General features: G+C 43.3%; 1 protein-coding gene across 1 annotated transcript in view; it reads left to right on the forward strand.

Moving 5' to 3' along the window:
- Nucleotides 1-17,090, forward strand: part of LAPTM4B (lysosomal protein transmembrane 4 beta) — a 60,729-nt gene that overhangs the window by 20,697 nt on the left and 22,942 nt on the right. The window contains 3 exon segments of the mRNA XM_035546128.2: nt 2,910-2,983; nt 3,612-3,734; nt 12,291-12,389. Of these exon segments, the coding sequence (XP_035402021.2) occupies nt 2,910-2,983; nt 3,612-3,734; nt 12,291-12,389 (296 nt within the window).

The raw sequence follows: 17,090 nt of genomic DNA on the forward strand, positions 1-17,090 counted from the left end.
TGAAGGAAGCAGAAGTCATCACATGCAGAAAGATGTCTCCCCGCAAGGCTCAAGAGAGAAAAATCTAACTCCATTTCTTTAAAACCAAACAGAAAGCTCAAGAAGCCCTCTAGAGCAGCAGGCCTTATAAACACTGCAGCGGTGCAGGTACAGCTCATCTAGTCGTGAGTGCCACGGGATGTACAGCGTGGCTGGGGAGAAAATCACACGCCCGTGCTAGCGTCTCATTCAGCGTGCTACATATCTGGTTTCACTCTCATTAATTGAAGCTGACACAGCCCAAAAAGCCCAGTGAAACCTTAAATGAGAAAGGATGAGCTTGGGCCAACGAAGGCTTGGCACGGCTGTGCACGGCTCGAGTGGCACCAGGGACCAGGCTCGCTGGGCTCTGGCCCTGAACCAGAGCTGCCAGGATCACCAGCACAGCCAGGCCCTAACTGCTGTGTCTGCTGCGAGCTGCAATGACAGCAGCTTCCCCTTGAGACTGGGAATAAGGACTGGGATTATGAATGGGCAGAATAAATAAGCGTGCAGTGGCTTCAAACTGATGGCCAAAATGAAAATATCGATCCAAGAGGCTCTTTTTCAAGAGGTTCAATTGAGGTTGGTGGCTACAGACGGCCGTTCCCACATCTCTCCTTTCTTTCATAACCTTGATTGCACTGGGAGTGCTCAACATCATTTTGATTTCACAGGAGGCGTGGGGGGCAGTCAGAGTAAACACCCACACAAATAAGAGCATACAAACAGACTGCAGTAACTGTTATTAGCACAGGTTCATTTTGTGGGTCCTTCTTTCTCTCGAGGACGGAATCCAGACCACCTGCAACAGAAACACTGCAGGCCTTACAGCTCCTAAAAAGCTGGAGTTTGCTCATGGTAGTGTAGCTCAGTTGTCCAAGCTGGATATATGAGATGAGTATCAGGAGAAGAAGGTGCCTCTGAAGAGCAGTTTGGGTTGAAGGGCAATTTGGGAAGCACTGAGATGTCATCCTCTCCTGCATTACAAACAGGGAGCCTGTGTGTCCTCCCCATGGCATCCACAAGCCAGCATGTGTGAAGCTATGGGGTAGGAAGCACCATGAGTAAGGAAATGAGGACTCCAAGCCCTTGTCACACTACAGGGGTTTAAAAGCGTTCAGGAAAGAGGCTCCATCCATTAAATCAGGAAGCAGCCTGCAGTAGGGTCTCTTCTGCTCCACTGGAGTCCCTGTCCAGATCAGGCTCCTTCAGGGACCTCTTGCAGGCTCCTGGGCACCTGTGCAGGGCCACTTTTGGATGCAGACAGGGAGGTGAGGGACTGCTCCTCAGAAAGTGCTAGAGTTAGGTGTCATGTCAACACTGTGGTCAAATGGAGGCATCTTCACCCTTCAAATGCCTCCAAAGTCAGGCAGTGAGCAGCCTGAACACAGCATTTCTTTGTCCCAAGTCCACCAAATACCTCACGGAGGCAGGCAGTTTCCACGCACATTGTAACAGCACTGTGAGCAGCAGGTATCTCATGGATACTCACAGAGCTGGGACCTCTACAAGTCATGTCCTAAATACCTTGCCTCCTCTCTCCTCTTTGTGCTTAGCCTCTGAAGAATAGTTGCAACGTTCAGTTGTGCTCCCAAACCTACTGTCAGGGCAGGGTCAGAAATACAGCCTCTCACTTCTGGCATCCTAAGGCCAGTGATTATATCTAGGGAGGTGTATAGGAAAAGACCAAACATACATGATTTTTTTCCCCCCAGGATCTCCTTCCAGCTGTCCGTGGCTTAGAAACTTCTTAAATCTAATAAAAAGTTAATTGAAAGCTCAGCAGCAATAGAAGAAAAAGACAGGAGTCCTGTAATACCCCAATCAAAACTGTAAAGAATATTTTACTTCCTTTACTACCTCACCTTTCCTGACATTTATACATTTCCATTAACAAATCATCTATCTCTGTAGTATTCATGGTTGAAATGAAAGTTTGGAGTACATTATTTCTGTTGTAAGATACCTCTACTTGCCTTGTCTGGTTTTGTGTTTAAAAATGCATTTCTGCTTCTCTGAAGTGTTTAGAAAGATGTGAGCAACGATACATGGCAGCTGTTACTGCAAAAACAAGCCACAGTGTTCATTCTCTCCTCTCTTTTTTTTTTTTTTTTTTTCCCAGACCCATGGCATCTTGGTCATTCTTTAGGTTAGCTGCAGAGTAGGTGTGGCAATAATGAGAAGATCCTGACCTCCCCAAGGTTAATTTAAACTTATCTGTCTAGTTCAATGCAGACATCCTTTCCAAGGCTGTAAACTTTTGTAGTCTGGGAGGCATGTCTGCAACCACAGGCGAAGAAGTGACAGTGGTTCCTGCTGACTCACACAAGACAGATAGCCTTCAGCTGCCGGTCCTGATACCGAAAGCCGTCTCGCAGCAGGCAGAGCTGGGTACAGGATGTAAAGGTACCCGAGGGGCTGGTAACAGCCAGGCATCCGGCTCCTGCTGAGCTCCATGTGTCTGGCAAGCTCAGATTTATCTCCAGTGGTCACACTTTGACTTCAGCACCGACACTTTCTGACTACAGATGTCATCCTCACAGGCAAAATAGTCTTCTAGCCATTCTTCCCCAGATATTTGAAAATCCTTAAAAAAAAAAAAAAAAAAAAAAAAAAAAAAAGGAACAATTCACAGCATCCCCCCAGCCTTATCAGGGCTGCGGAGGCTTGTGCAGTGTAACCACTGTCTTAGCTTCTCATAATTTGGAGATTTCCCACAGGAGCAAGAGATTTCCTCCAGAAATGGCTGCGTGATGCACCTGGCTCATCCCCACCCACCCACGCTTCCCATCCTGCCCTTTGGGATGCTCAGCACTAAGCAGATGGCAAAATAACTGAACCAAGCTCTGAATTTTTCCTGCAATCACTCTTACGTGTTTCTTTTTCAGATATGTGCATTGCCACAGCAATTTCTCTTCTAATGATTCTGATTTGTGCAATGGCTACATATGGCGCGTATAAGGTAATTCATTACATTCCATAAAGATGTGAAGCGAGTGAACTATACAACTCTGTGGAAATAAAATTAAGAAAGTTGCTTTCTAACAATTTCATATTTAGCTGAAAATTGAGAGAAAAACAAACAAACAAAACAAAGAGGTGGCAGAGCTGGTTGTCTAGATGAGTGGTATGGCACAGCCCCATGCTGGAGGCTGCCCAGATGTGTTTGCTCTCTGCACTTTCGAATAGGAGTAAGCTGTGGGCAAACTGTAAATTCAGAGAACTGAATCTTGTTCCCACCAAATTTAATAGATTTTTTTTCCCATTCCCTCCCACATCTGTGGTTTGTCCTGATATTAATCCTATTTATTTGGGAAAAAAAAAGTCTCATGTGGTTTTTAAATGTCCCAGTATAATGAGCTGCGGGGGTTGCACCACACATACTGCAGCAGCTCAGCAGCCAAGCTGGTTTGGCCAATCTTTTTGGCTGAATGTTACATTTCTTTTAGCCTATTTTACAAGTTATTTCCTCTTATAGTTTCATGAAATGTAACATTGCATTCTGTTAGATATTTGTTAGGTTTTAGTGCAGAAAGATATATATCCTCCCATTTTAGCTTGTGGTTGATGTGTTTTTATTTCCTTTCTAGCAACATGCGGCTTGGATCATCCCTTTCTTCTGTTACCAGATCTTTGACTTCGCTCTCAACACGTTGGTTGCCATCAGTGTACTTGTCTATCCCAGCACAATTCAGGACTACCTCCGCCAGCTGGTAAATCACCCAAATTTCATAAGCCTTTTGAGGCTTTGGGGAGAACCATGCAAGGTGCCCAGTTTGTCCCATATTTCTAGCCAATGGTTTACTGTTGTCTTCCTATGCAGTCCTTGAACAGTCCTCTCAGTTTGAGCTTGCTCATCTGTGTTCCACACCCTTGCAAGTTACATTTCCAACTTACATTACTTACATTAATGTATCTGTGCAGAGTTCTAGAGTTTTGTGATGCTGTGGAAGCTCTCAGCACCATTTCATTAGGAATGATGATGATAGTGCAAGAGAGAGATCCTAAGAGATTGCTTTTGGATTCAGTTACTGCGTTCATATCCCTTGACTTATTTCTCATGCTATACCAAGGATGTTTTGTTGCTTCTTTGAATTTATTTGGTGGCTTTAACACAGCTTTCTTTAGGCAGGAATTAGATTCAAGGTAGGTTTGTTTTTTCTAGAAAATATTATCAATCTGTCTCATCTTTGGGACAATTAGAGGCTCCCTTCTTGACAGGTTCTACTGTGGCCAAACATCCATACTCAGTACTGTGTGAGCCTAAAGTATGTGATAGCAACCACCTACAGTGAAGACAAGCAAATATTTCATCTCGGGTCCTGGGCTGTGTCTGGATGGGTTCAGATGGAGTTGCAGAGCTCTGGGACAACTTAACACAGAGGCTGTCTCTGAAAACCCACCTTGAGAACTTGAATGCAGATTAGTTTGGCTGTGAACTTTGTTATGTGGATGGAAAACCACCTAGGGCATTATAAATAACAGGCAATGAGCAACAGCAGGCAGATAAGTGGCTGCACAAATCTCTGGGAAGAGGCAATGTGTCAAGCCAGCGGGAGCTGGGATGCATCAGGGGTCTGTTATCCTTCACCTTACTTAACACCCGCCCACAGTCACAGCTGGTGCTACACTGGAAAAGAAGCAGAGGAACAATTCAAAAGGTACTCAGAGATAAGGGTGAAAAAGAACAAATTAAGGCTGGAGCCCTCCTTTTCACCCTTTTCCTGCAGCCCCTCACTGTGGGTCAGTGCCAGCCCCCCTCCTGTGGCAGCATGAGGACCAGCTGCAGCTCTGGAGCTCACGCTCCCCATCCCAGGGGGCTCGTTGTAACCAGGTTTTGTTTAATCTTGGTCCTTGTTGGAAAATATGAGGGGGAAAGCAGCAGTCTGGGGCTGGGAACTGCATGCTGAAGAGCTCCTGTTCTTCTTGTTGGTGCCACATTTGGAGCCGGCTCACCAGGAAGGCAAAGGACGGCCAATTCCCTCAAAATGTCTGCTAAGACATCACTGTCTTTGGCCCTTCCATAGCCAAAATACAAAGAGCAGACCCTGGAGGACACTGGAAATTGTGCAGCAGAACTCTTTGTAATCCACATTCCTGTTTTGACCTACATTTCTAACAGCAACTCCAAGGCATTACCAATAACTCCAAGAAGGACACATTTTTCCCTCAGTGTAGCCACCACCTGCTGCACACGTATATTTGGGTTTTCTTCCATGACGCTTTTCCTGTCGTACACTGAGGCATGGAGCTGACTTCAAGAAAGCTGGAGATTTAATCTTATAAGAATTTTCCACGCTGTTGAGATGTTTTATTTCTGGATAGCTCAAATTAATGAAACCTTCATTAGAAGTTACCAGAGGTAAAAAAAAAAAAAAACAAAACTAACAACCTCAGAGAAAAATCTATAACTGCAAAAAGGCCAAAAGACTACTTATAAGTATATTAGAAGTGAAAAAGAAAAATTTCTAATGCAAGGAGAGGCCATTTGTTGGGCAGAGGTGATAAATATACTGATGCAAAAAAAAAAAAAAAAGGAAGAAGTGTTCACCAGCTATTTCTGCTCTGCATTTGGAAACAAGCAGTAGAACATGTTGATATAGCTGGGGTTTTGGAAGTACTTTCTATTCAGTGACAGTCAAGAAACATATTAAAGAGTTTTCACTCTGAACACACCGTTTTAAAATGAGCAAGTCCAGATAATGTGCACTCTGGAGTGTTAAAATGTCTGATTGCACAGATCCTTTCTTGCTGTTGTAAATCATTTTCTACGTGGGTAATGAAATTGCACAAGGCTTCATGAGCACTAAACTGTCTGTGCTCAGAAGGGCAAGGGGAATTTTCAGGATAATTATAGGCTGATTAGCCTGACATTGCTACCAAGCAGAGTAGCAGAAATGCTGAGATGAGAGTCAATTGACAAAGGATTAGGACAGAGAAATATGATTAATGACTGCCAGCATGGTTTCACAGCAAATCACTCCTGCAGGGAAACTCATTTTCTTTCACTGACAAGATTACTGACTTCGTCAATAAAGCTGGGCAGGGGCATAGTAGACCTTTGTAAGCCATTTGACTTCGCAGCACGATACTCAGAACATCAGTGAAGCACTAGATCGATAAAGGATGTAACAAATGCATTAGATCACGTTAGATGGCAGATGGAGGAGGGTTGTGGTGCCCAAGAGGCCATTCACAAAGGTAATGTCAGCTTTGGGAGAGCTTCCCTAGGTCACTGTCCAAAGGGACCAAGTCCTCTAGAGGAAGGTTGAGAGCAGGAGCCTAATCTAGTCCTGCTGTGCCATCCTCTGAAAGACTATACACTGCATTGCCCAAAGTGAGTAGATCTCTGCATTTCCCAGAGTCAATACTTGTGCTTTCCCCAGCAAAATCACTTCTAGTAAAACCTGTGGCTGACACAGAGACTGATGGAAATGTAAATAACATTATGGACAGAGCCGTTACTCAGAGTGAGCCACACTGATTGAGAAGCTGAGTTCATTCAGCAACGTGTGCTACATTGCTAAATGTGAATAAATATTTAAAAAAAAAAAAAAAGAAATACAGATGAGCTTATACCATGGCAACTGCAACTAGAATGCAGCCTGGGAACTAAGTGACAAAACAAGAGTCCACTTTTTTTTTTTTTTTCTGCTTGCAAATACTATTCTTGAGATTTGCGGGCTGAAGAATATAGAGCAGTGAATAGTAAGATAGGAGGCTTTCCTTCTCTGTTGGTCACATAGGTTGTGTTTACCTACTTCTGGTGTCTCCAACTTAAAAGTCAAAGTACATGCAGAGAAGCTCCTCTGTAAATCATATAAAAGCTGGATAAATTGTAGTATGATGACAGATAATCAAATTTCCTGCCTAGTTTGTCAAAGAAGCAGACCAAGAGGTGATACCATTATGGTTTTTGTATGCATAGCAGCTAGGTTTAAAGGCTGTTTAAATTAGATGAGAGGTGTAATGATAATGAGTAGCTAAAAGCTAGTCCAGGTAAAGTTCAGTAAGAAACAAAGAGAAATTTCTGTTGTATCATTTACAGCAGAGATTAGTGATTGGCACAAACTACCAACAGCCAAGGCGAATTTTGTACACTAACGCCAACTGTTCAACAACATTTTGAAGCAATTTTACAACAGCTTTGAAGCTGTTGACTCTTCCTTGTCGGAGCTGTGGTCCCTAGAACAAGTAGCTCAGCAGGAATCCCTGGGACCCCCACAAAGGAGCCCACATCAGCTGGCAAAAGGTTGTCACATTTGGTTCAGAGCAAATATGCTCTAAGTAGGAAAAAACAGACACAGTGGGTGAAATTCATGTCTGCTGGTATCAGATATTCAGAGATGCTGAGATGCTCTTACAACGTAAAGGATTTAGGAGCAGAACAAGATGAAACTAAAAATAAACTTCTCCAGTTTTTAACAATAATATCACCAATGCAGCTATACAGCCCAGGTACTGCTATACAGGCTTGCACCCATGGACATGTTCCCTTACCTTTAAATGATGTTCATGGTAGATATGTCTGTAGTCTTAAACACCACATTGAGAACAAGATTGCAGTTAATACCCATGTCCCCACAGGTGAGATATGAGTCATGCCAATTAGGTGTGATTGCTCCTGATGATTTATAATTCAGCCTTAGGGATGTCTTGCCCTCATTCCCTTTGCAGGGGCCTGCCAAGCAAGGCAGAAAGTAAAGGAGTGAATTGTGTTTCTTCCTGGCATTCTCAGTTTTCGTGCCTCTAAAACTGCTTTGAATATGGGGATTGGTGTTTTAAGGAGCACAACTCCATAAGGGAAATGAAAAATCCCAATCATTCTTCAAATTCATTACTGAATATCTGGAAGAGCATATACTTCAAGTAATGCATTGTATTTGGCAGTCACAGAAGAATATTATTTTTTTACCATAAGGTCAACCCCTCATATTTTTAATCACTTCTACTTCTCTATGCTAGTACCTGGAATTATTTTATCTCTTCAGTTTGGTGCACATCTACCAGATTTAAGTCTACCAACGGTGAGTTGCAAGCTGCTATAAAACCTTCTCTGTACTTTTAGGCAAATAGGATTCTATCAATAGGATAGGCAGAGCCCTAGCTAAAAGTGTTGCAACTCCAAAGCACTGAGCATGGTGTTCACAAGCTGTTTTGTAATGTCAGCCTACGCTGACTGCTTCTTTCAGAGTCGTTAAGTGTCTTTGGAAACTTGGCATTGCCATTTAGTACCCAGCTGCACACAGGTGTGTCCCTTAAATCCCATACACTGCAAGAGCATCTCAGCACAAAGGGTCATGTAAAATAAGTAGATGTTACAAATCTGTCATTTGAAACGTCGCAGGGAGATGACATGTCATAAAACTTTCTGAAGGTTGTGTTGGACATCTTGGTCATTATCACTGTCACTAGGAAAAAAAAATCTTCACATAGAGCAAATGTTGCATGTATAAAAAAATCTTCTTGGTTCTTGGAGCAGTAGAGGTCTGAAGTAGTTTGACCTAAAACACATTTCATTTCTTTACCCCAAATAGCACTTTGATGTATGTGCTTTCTAAAACCTTAAAATTAAACACTTCATCTTCTGTCATCTGATAACAGTATACATAATGAATTGAACCAGAGGTGCAGAACAGGCTAGTCTGCAGCTGAGTTACGCAACATTGTTTTTTTTTTTTTATGAAAGTACAGAACTTTCTCAGGTCATCTAAAGAAAATTTCAGAGTATATTAAATAGCTGTGATGCTGCTGTCTAACAACTCAGGTTGTACCAGTCATACTTTTCAGTCCTAGGAAAGAGGTCTAGAGAATGTAAAAGATTAAAATTAAAGAACTGATTCCTATAAACTAAAGCTTAAAAATGGAATATTCTTTCTGACATTTTAATGCCATTTTATAATTCCGAAGAAGTACAATTAACTTCCTAGTAGGGTTTTAAAAATTCTACAGATTCATTCCTGTTTTATTTCAATTCTGTAAGATCTAATTTCAGAGTATTTTAACTGTTGAATAAGAACCCACTCCATTATTTGAAGTGGATTTTTTGTGGTCCCAGAGGAAGGAAAGCATGGGTGGTTGTACAAGAGGGAACAAGAAGGAGCTTCAGGCTTGGGTTTTCTGTTGTTGTGCATTTGTACAATGTCAATACCATATACTTGCCATGCAAGATTTAGATTCCTTTGAAGTCTCTAATAGAGCTTTGCTACATATAAGCAGTAATTATTTTTTATTGAAAATTTAAGGGTATATTATTATGCATGCAGTGCACTCAGTGTCCATGGCAAGGTTATGAATGACACTTTAATTAAGACTTTAGCATGCCAGTGCCACACCACTACAAGTACTTCTTCTCAGTGCATGAAATTTCACAACATCTTCCCGCAAAATCCCTCCTGCATTTCCAGTGACAGGATGGATTTTTTCCCACCCAGCCATATTTCTGTCTGAGCTTCATCAGACCTTGCACAACATTTGACGCTGAGCTTTTCCCAGAAGTTATGGCACGCGTGCATTTGCCAAACCTTTGGCCTGACCCTGGTGCCCAGGACCATCCCTGTGGCAGGCTTCCAGCTCCTGGTTTCCCTATGGGTGACAAACCCCTTGCACGGGATCACAATTTGTCTTTTCCCACTTCATACAGTCACATCAGTGTTTGAATTCATCACTGCAGCATCAGCCAAGGACAATGGGTGTTTGGTTCATCTGAGCCACTTTTGGCACTTGGTTACGGTGGGAATGAAGGAGACCTTCCTGGCATGGACCAGCTCCGCAGCAGTACCTGCACTGGGCAGCTGAGACACTTCCTGTAATTTTTTCTGCTTCTCTGCAAAATGAAGGTTTCATAAACTGTTTTTCCTACTGCACTGAAGGGGTTTGTGGTTGTGAGTCAAGATCAGGTGGCTTGTCGGCCAGCCTGGGCAAGCCAGCATTAAATATCTTCTGGCTGGCAGGTGCAACCAGCCTGGTTACCAAACAAAATGAACTTCTTCCACAATGACCCACAGCCCTGGGCCTTCCACGCAGCCCCAGAAGCCTTTTGTCCCACGCAGCAAGCAGGGAAGCCCCAGGAGGGGCCTGCTTTGGTTTTCACACAGCACATGAAGATCTACCAGGCACCACTTGGTGGGGGCAGCTACCACGTGGGGCTTGCTCCCACCTCATGTCTCTCCAGGAAGGAAACTCCAAAACCTGAGTGTGGAGGACAGAAACCACAGAATGTGCTCCTCACGTACTCTCCCAGCTTGTTGCTTTCAGTGCTGATTAGGCCCTTTCACTTAAAGCACTGCTGACGTAAGGGATGTGCTGCTCCCAGACTTGGCCAGGGCTCCTGGCTCCAGCAGATGTTCCTGCTCTTCAAGGTTGCAGGAACTTCCTTGGTCATTTTTCCACCCTCCTCTTGCCCCCGTGCAAATCCCAGTTGCAATGATGTTTGGAAGCAGGCATAAACAGGCATGAAAACCCCAGTATACAGTTGTCCAGTCTTTGACTAGCGACCGGTTCCCCAAAACCAGAGCATATGAAGACCAAAGCCAAGCGAGGAAGTTCCTATTACACTCATGAATTAGTTTGAATAGTTTTTAATGGTAGATCAGTACTAAAAGGTAACCTATTTGGGCAGTTTTACTGGGACTGACCCTAATTGACTGGGCTTTCTAACCAAGCCTATGGCCTCACTCCTGCAAGCAGTAGGGTGGGCTGTGGTCGTAGTACTTAAATATTCTGTATATAAGGGGGTTGATTTTACTTTGCAGTGCATCTTTTCTTGGCATACACTCTTGCTTTCTTGGTCTCTGGGTGACCGCATCCACTATATTTAGCAATAACCCTGTGTGAAAAAAAAAAAAAAAAGAAAAAAAAAGAAGTAACTCATTGAATTATAGCAAGTTGGTTTCCTACAAAAGTTGTACCTCGACAAAGAAGATAACACGATAAAAACCTCAGCCATGAAATTCAGTACATTAACAGAAATGTTGCTGTCAAGAAGCGAAAAATGTGCTTATGTAACTGTTATCTGCATCGGCTACAGCTGCAGCTGATGTTAACCACTCTGAACAGTTCATGGAAGCACTACATTAAGAGCTAATCTCGCCAGCGGCTGTCCAAAAGGAGAATTTCCTGAAGCACTGCTCTGACTTCTGGTGTAAGGGGCATCAAGGGGTTACGCTGGGTTTTCACCATTGTTGCCAAGAGTACAGTTGTAGCTTGGGCTGTTTAATTGTCCTGACAGGGATTCAGTGCTGGCCTGCTTAAGTAATTAGACCTGTAAGGAAAAAGGGGGCTGTGCATGGAAGGAGCTAATGCATGCAGTTATAGTGAGCTGCTGCTGCTGCAGCGGAGCTATCGTGTGAAGAGTGGCTCTGTCTGCAAAGAACGGTTTCTTCCATCTGGAACAGGAACCCCTGTGCTGCCATGTTTCAAAACGATTCATTTTAAAGGGTGTTTTTTGTTGTTTTTTTTTGTTTGTTTGTTTGTTTTGTTTTTGTTTTTTAAAGCAATACCAGATATAGCAAAACATTTTTAGAGGTTGTTTTTCAGCCACTGATCGTGAAGCATCCCACAGTTCTAAATCACTGCTCTTAAGAAGATGAATGTTGTCACCTCAGTTTCACGTACAAGATAACAGAAGGGCCTGGAGCACATTCAGATTTAACGTGATGTCTTTGCTCCCCTGGACGGCCCACGCCTTGGGGAACAGCAGCACTAACAAGTGCCCCTGGGAGAACTAATCCAAATTTAGCTAAGAGAAGATGGATTTGAATACAGCCGATGTCTTTTGATCAAATATTTAGGTGAAAGGATTGTGCTGTCTGGACTTTTCCTCTTTGACTCTTGGAAGGAGCTGCCACTGGTCTTTGGCAACCACAGCCAGAGTACTGTATCTTGTAAGATAGTGACCACTTCATAGGACCAGAACTTGCCTGTCATTTGCCCCAGAGGGCACGTTTCCTGCTGCAAAGCCCACAGAGGGATACCCCTTGTCAATCTGTGTCCATTACAAAACCTGTGTGCACAAAGGGAAAGAAAACCCACCACACACATAGAGCAAAAGCAATCTCCTCGGCCCTCCGGGGAGCATTTGGCAGGCTGAGCCTTTGTAGCACGTTCCAGACAAATTTACTGAAATTGGTTGTTGGTACAGAGAGCTCCCAATTTAGTAGATCACAGCAAGTTTTTTAAGCTATTAATTATAGACTGCACTAATTGAATGGATCTTAAATGACTCGTGAGATTAACTTACAGTGTTTTGCTTATTTTTGCTTTTGCAGCCCAGCAATTTTCCCTACAAGGAAGAGATCATGTCTGTGAACCCTACATGCCTGGTTGTGATCATACTCCTTTTCATAAGCATCATTTTGGCTTTTAAGGTAAGTCCATTATTTGTATACCACCTACTTCTAGTCATGGGCGAAATGCTCCCTCTGGGAGTCCTGTCCCCAGAAGACACATAGGGAGATACTGACCAGGCAGTCTGAAAGCTGCACAAAGCAAAGTGGTAGGTATTGTGAAAAAAATAAAAATAAAAAAGAATGGAGAAAATGTCACAGACAGACACATGAACATGTAGGGCCCAATGGGGAAGTGCGATGCTTGTAGGGGGAGCGCATGATACTTAAATCTGTTGAAGGAGTGGACAAGGAAGGGACTGTGGATACAGACTTCTTATTTTTTCAAAGATATTTGGCAGGGCTTCTCATCAGAGGCTTAAAAAAAACAAAAAACCACACCCTGAGAAGTGTAGGGACAAGAGGAAAGGTCCTTTTGTACGTTGTAGCTAGGAAATAGAGGATAAAGGTAAATCATCAGTTTTTACAACAAAGCCCCATGCTGTCCATTCACAAAAGATCTGGGAAAGGGAATGAAGATCTACTGACAATGTTTTTTGCAATGTCACCCAAAATAGGGAAGCAATCAGCTGAGAAAGCTTTGTAGAAGGGTCTCATGGCTCTGAGTTACTGAGCAATAAAACAGTGGAGAAACCCCATGGTGATATATTCTAAGTGATGGGCACAGAGGAAATACAATCCTGTTTCACAGACACCGCAGACAACTCTGAACTAAGCATGAGCACCTGAAAAGGGGTCTTGTAGCTGTAATAACATAGGCCTGTGAAAGTATTAGTTTACTTCTCAGTTCTGGTCAAACAAGTGAATCAAATAATAAGAATATTAGATATTAATAAAATATCATATATATATATATATATATATATAACCTAATGAAATAAAGAAATAAATAGGAAATAAAATAAATTAAAAAAGAAATCTAAGGGTTTCTGTGCCATTTGTGATGTCTGCCATGCACCAGCATCTTGAAGCACACATTCACTTCTGGGTGTCCTATCTCAAAAAGGATGCTGTAGAGCTGCAGAACCAGCAGGAACAGAAGGAAAGTGATCCGAAGGATGGAAGAGCTCTCATACAAGGAGCAGTTAAATAGATCCAGGCAGTCCCTCCTGGGAGTGCCAGCACAGAGGACTGTCACATGGGGCGGAAAAAGGGAACAGGGAGTAATTATTTAATTGCTGTTGGTTTGGTGTCAGAATAGCTCTCGCTCTTCCTCTGCAGAGCAGCTACACATTAGGTTAGAGACATCCTGAAGGGCCAGGACAGGAAGTTGCTTCCATACAGCATGAACAGGGAAGGTTATTGTGACCAAAAAAAAAGAAAAAAAAAAAGTGGATTAGATTATTGAAGCTCTTTCAAAGTTGGAAAGAAAAGATAAGATATTTTAAGGTGCAATTGGAAGTGATGTTCATTTTTCTATTTTTGACTTAGAAATATAATTTAACCTTCTGGCTTTGTCCATATATATGTTCACAGCAATAGAGTTGTGGGGTTTTTTTCACCTTTGAATGTAATAAATATGTAGATCCGCCAGGTGACACAAGCAACATGCTCTTTAAAACTCTTGGATGCAAGCATCACCTTGTTTTTTTCCTGGTGAGTCAGGTGTTTCATTGAAAAAGTATGGCGAAGATGTCTCAAGCTTATAAAATAAATGCAACTAAAATTGGAATAGCAAAAAATACTTACTACAGAAAAAAAGAAATCTAAGAAATTAATAGTGCAAAATAATCATTCTATTTTAAAGCTGCTACACATATTTTTTTCAAGAGTATATGTGACTAGTTAGATTGAAGTATTAGTTAATGTTCCATTCTTCTATTTGAGTTCTTTACAGCCAGGGTTATTACAGACTACTGCTTTTCTTAATGTTCATTCTAGCAACATATTATTGTGCAAATGAGTCACAAAAATATGACTCACACAGAAACACATGCTAAATTTCAGTTAGCGTTTTAATTTGGATTTCTTGTGTTTCCAGAAGAGCTGCTATGCAGATTTTTGGAGTCTGCTACATGAAGAGAAAGCTGGACGCTATGACATGCATCACACTTTATCACTGATAGACTTAACAGATGGCACCAGGTTTATATACTGAAACTGAAAAGGTGCTGTACATAAAAATATGCCTGAGCTCCCTCTCCCTCCGAAATAGAGAGAAACCAAAACATTGTAACCTAGGAAAAGCTACAGTAGGAAAAGCTGAATTCGTCTGGTTGGAAACATGAAACAGAATCACATAATTTGTCAGAAACATTTGGCATCAGGACACTTTTATTGTGGGTCTAGCTACATGCAAATGAAAACACTATTGAGCAGAAATTGAGATATCGATGTGTCAGAGAGAAGTATTGTGCTTTGTACGTAAGTCTGAAAAGTGGGGGACAAAAGAGGGCAGTAAGAATGAATGAAAGCCAACCACACACCAGCACTTGTCTTTATAGCCCTCAGGATTCACTTGGATCCCAAGCAGCTAATAGATATTTCAGGTGGATGGATAGATGCATGGACAGATACTTCATGCCAAGTGAGAGACTTTTTCAGAGTAGACCAAAATGTGTTATACCGCTTACCCTGTTTGTCTAGAAGCTGAACCAGAGCTACATACCATGAAACATAGGTGTTTCCTATCTGGCTGACGAAGGACAGCCAGCAGCATAACTGAATGTACGCAGCACTTCAAATGGCACAAAGCCAACAGGGTGGCTTTTGAATCGTGCCCTTCTCTGCAGCTGCTTTGGGGAACGGAGCCCCGGTTTTCTCTGGCCAGCCCAAGCTGCTGGCACAGACAACCTGAGGCCTCAACCTCCCCCTCCCCAGCCTTGGCAAAGCCCCCCATGCACAAATGAGGTAGAGTCCAGTGAGCACAAACACAACCAAATAAATCCTTCCCCCTCGCTGCCCTGGCACTCTGCAGCTGCAGACTTTGGCCTCTTCTCTTCTTTGCTGGCCATCCTTTTGATGGAAAGTAGGGAGGAAGAGGCAGCCGAAAGGTATTCCAGTTCAGGGTCACCCTGGTTCCTGTGATATGCCTATAAGCTGTGGGGGTGTACTGGTGAGCCTGGGAACCAGACCACCCCTGGTGGTGCTCAGCAGATGGGATAAGGTGGTGCTCACCCCATTTTGTGCTCACCAGGACAGACCCAGTATCTCAGACCCATGGATGCTCCCAGCAGGGCTAACCTGTATAAACCTTCTTATACTCACAAGATGCACATTCAAATGTGCTGGGAAGATGGATTTAATTGCAGATTTGATCAGTAAAGCAGCCCCGTGTGCACCCTCCTGCAGCACTATGTGTGAAATACATGTAGCCAACCGCCCTGCCATTCGCATCACTCTGAAGTCTTCATATATATTTCAGCTTGAGCCGAAATCTTGTGCAGCTAAACATCTGCATGCAAAAACTTCTGTGAGAGGCAGAGTTATAGTTTTGTGGGTTTCAGTTCCTTTGGAGCTAGTGTCATTTGTCACCACACAAGAGGAGGGACCGAAAACTGGCAGGAAGAATTGCGGTGCCTGTTTCCTTGCTCAGCCCTTCTGGCATCCTCATCCTCCAAGTGGTGGTGGCATCACCGTGCTCCTCTGGAACAGAGGCTGCTGCCCCAAAAGGAGTCTGCCAGCAGCCTGTGTTGTGCTGTATGAAAATACCTCTCAGAGTGCATTGGGCTTTTACATAGGGCTGATTATCGCCAGCTATGTGGTGTGTGCTGACTGGAGGCCTCTTCACCCCAAGGGCTGGAGCAGGCCTCCCCCTCTGAGAAACAGCTCATGCATCCAGGCGGGCTGGGAGGCAGAGAGGCTGTGTGTACACGTTGTGGGGTTAAATGGGGTTTATTCACCACACATAGCAGAAGAAGAGAACTCAAAGATAAATCTCCCGCTAGCCTCTCCCAGACAAGGCTGTGTTACCAGAAATGGGGCTTCCCTCGCTTTGGATTTGAACAGAAGCAGCATAAAGATTGGCTTGCAAACAGATGGCCTTGCTGTGCATGGGTTTCTTATCAAGATGAGCTGTCCCCACAAGTGTCCCGCATTCAGTACTCTGCTCTGTACTACCTCATACCTTTCTCAGTGCCTGGCATCTGAGTATCAAAAGCTACTGAAGTACTTATTACCATTTATCATTAACAACAGTGTCGTTGTTACTCAATTCTGGGGGAAAAAAAAAAAAAAAAAAAGATGCAGTTCATCATTTACATGCCTCTACAAGACTGGTTCCAGTAACCTGTGTCAGGTTTGCATAGCCCACTGCTTGGGGTGCAGAGCCAGCCTGCCCTGCCCTTAGCACTCAGCTCGCTCCAGACTACTGTCATCCTCCCCATTTGATAGAAGAAAGTATTGTCAAAGCCTGTGACACCTCCACGTCATCCAGGATCTGTGATGTGTCATTAAAAAGAGGAAGAAAACTTACTGGATTTCAGCCAGCTCAGCTCCGGTGAAAAAATATTAAAAAAAAAAAGACCTCTTCCTGGTCTGCAGGCAAGCGATGAGTGAGTCATGTGGCGTCCTGAGAAACACAGCTCCTGTGTGACAGCTCTGGAGAGGGAGGAAGCACAGGGCAGCTGAAGAGGATAAGAGGCTTTTGGAAGGTCATCAGTGCAAGTGAGTCACAAAAATATGACTCATTCTGAGAGATACACATGCAAATCCAATCAGCGCTGGCAGTTCAATTTGCACACACTAGGTTTGTGGAAGGACTGCTATGCAGAGCCCACTGAG

The sequence above is a fragment of the Cygnus atratus genome, chromosome 2 (assembly GCF_013377495.2).
Source record: "Cygnus atratus isolate AKBS03 ecotype Queensland, Australia chromosome 2, CAtr_DNAZoo_HiC_assembly, whole genome shotgun sequence".
NCBI classification, from domain to species: Eukaryota; Metazoa; Chordata; class Aves; order Anseriformes; family Anatidae; genus Cygnus; species Cygnus atratus.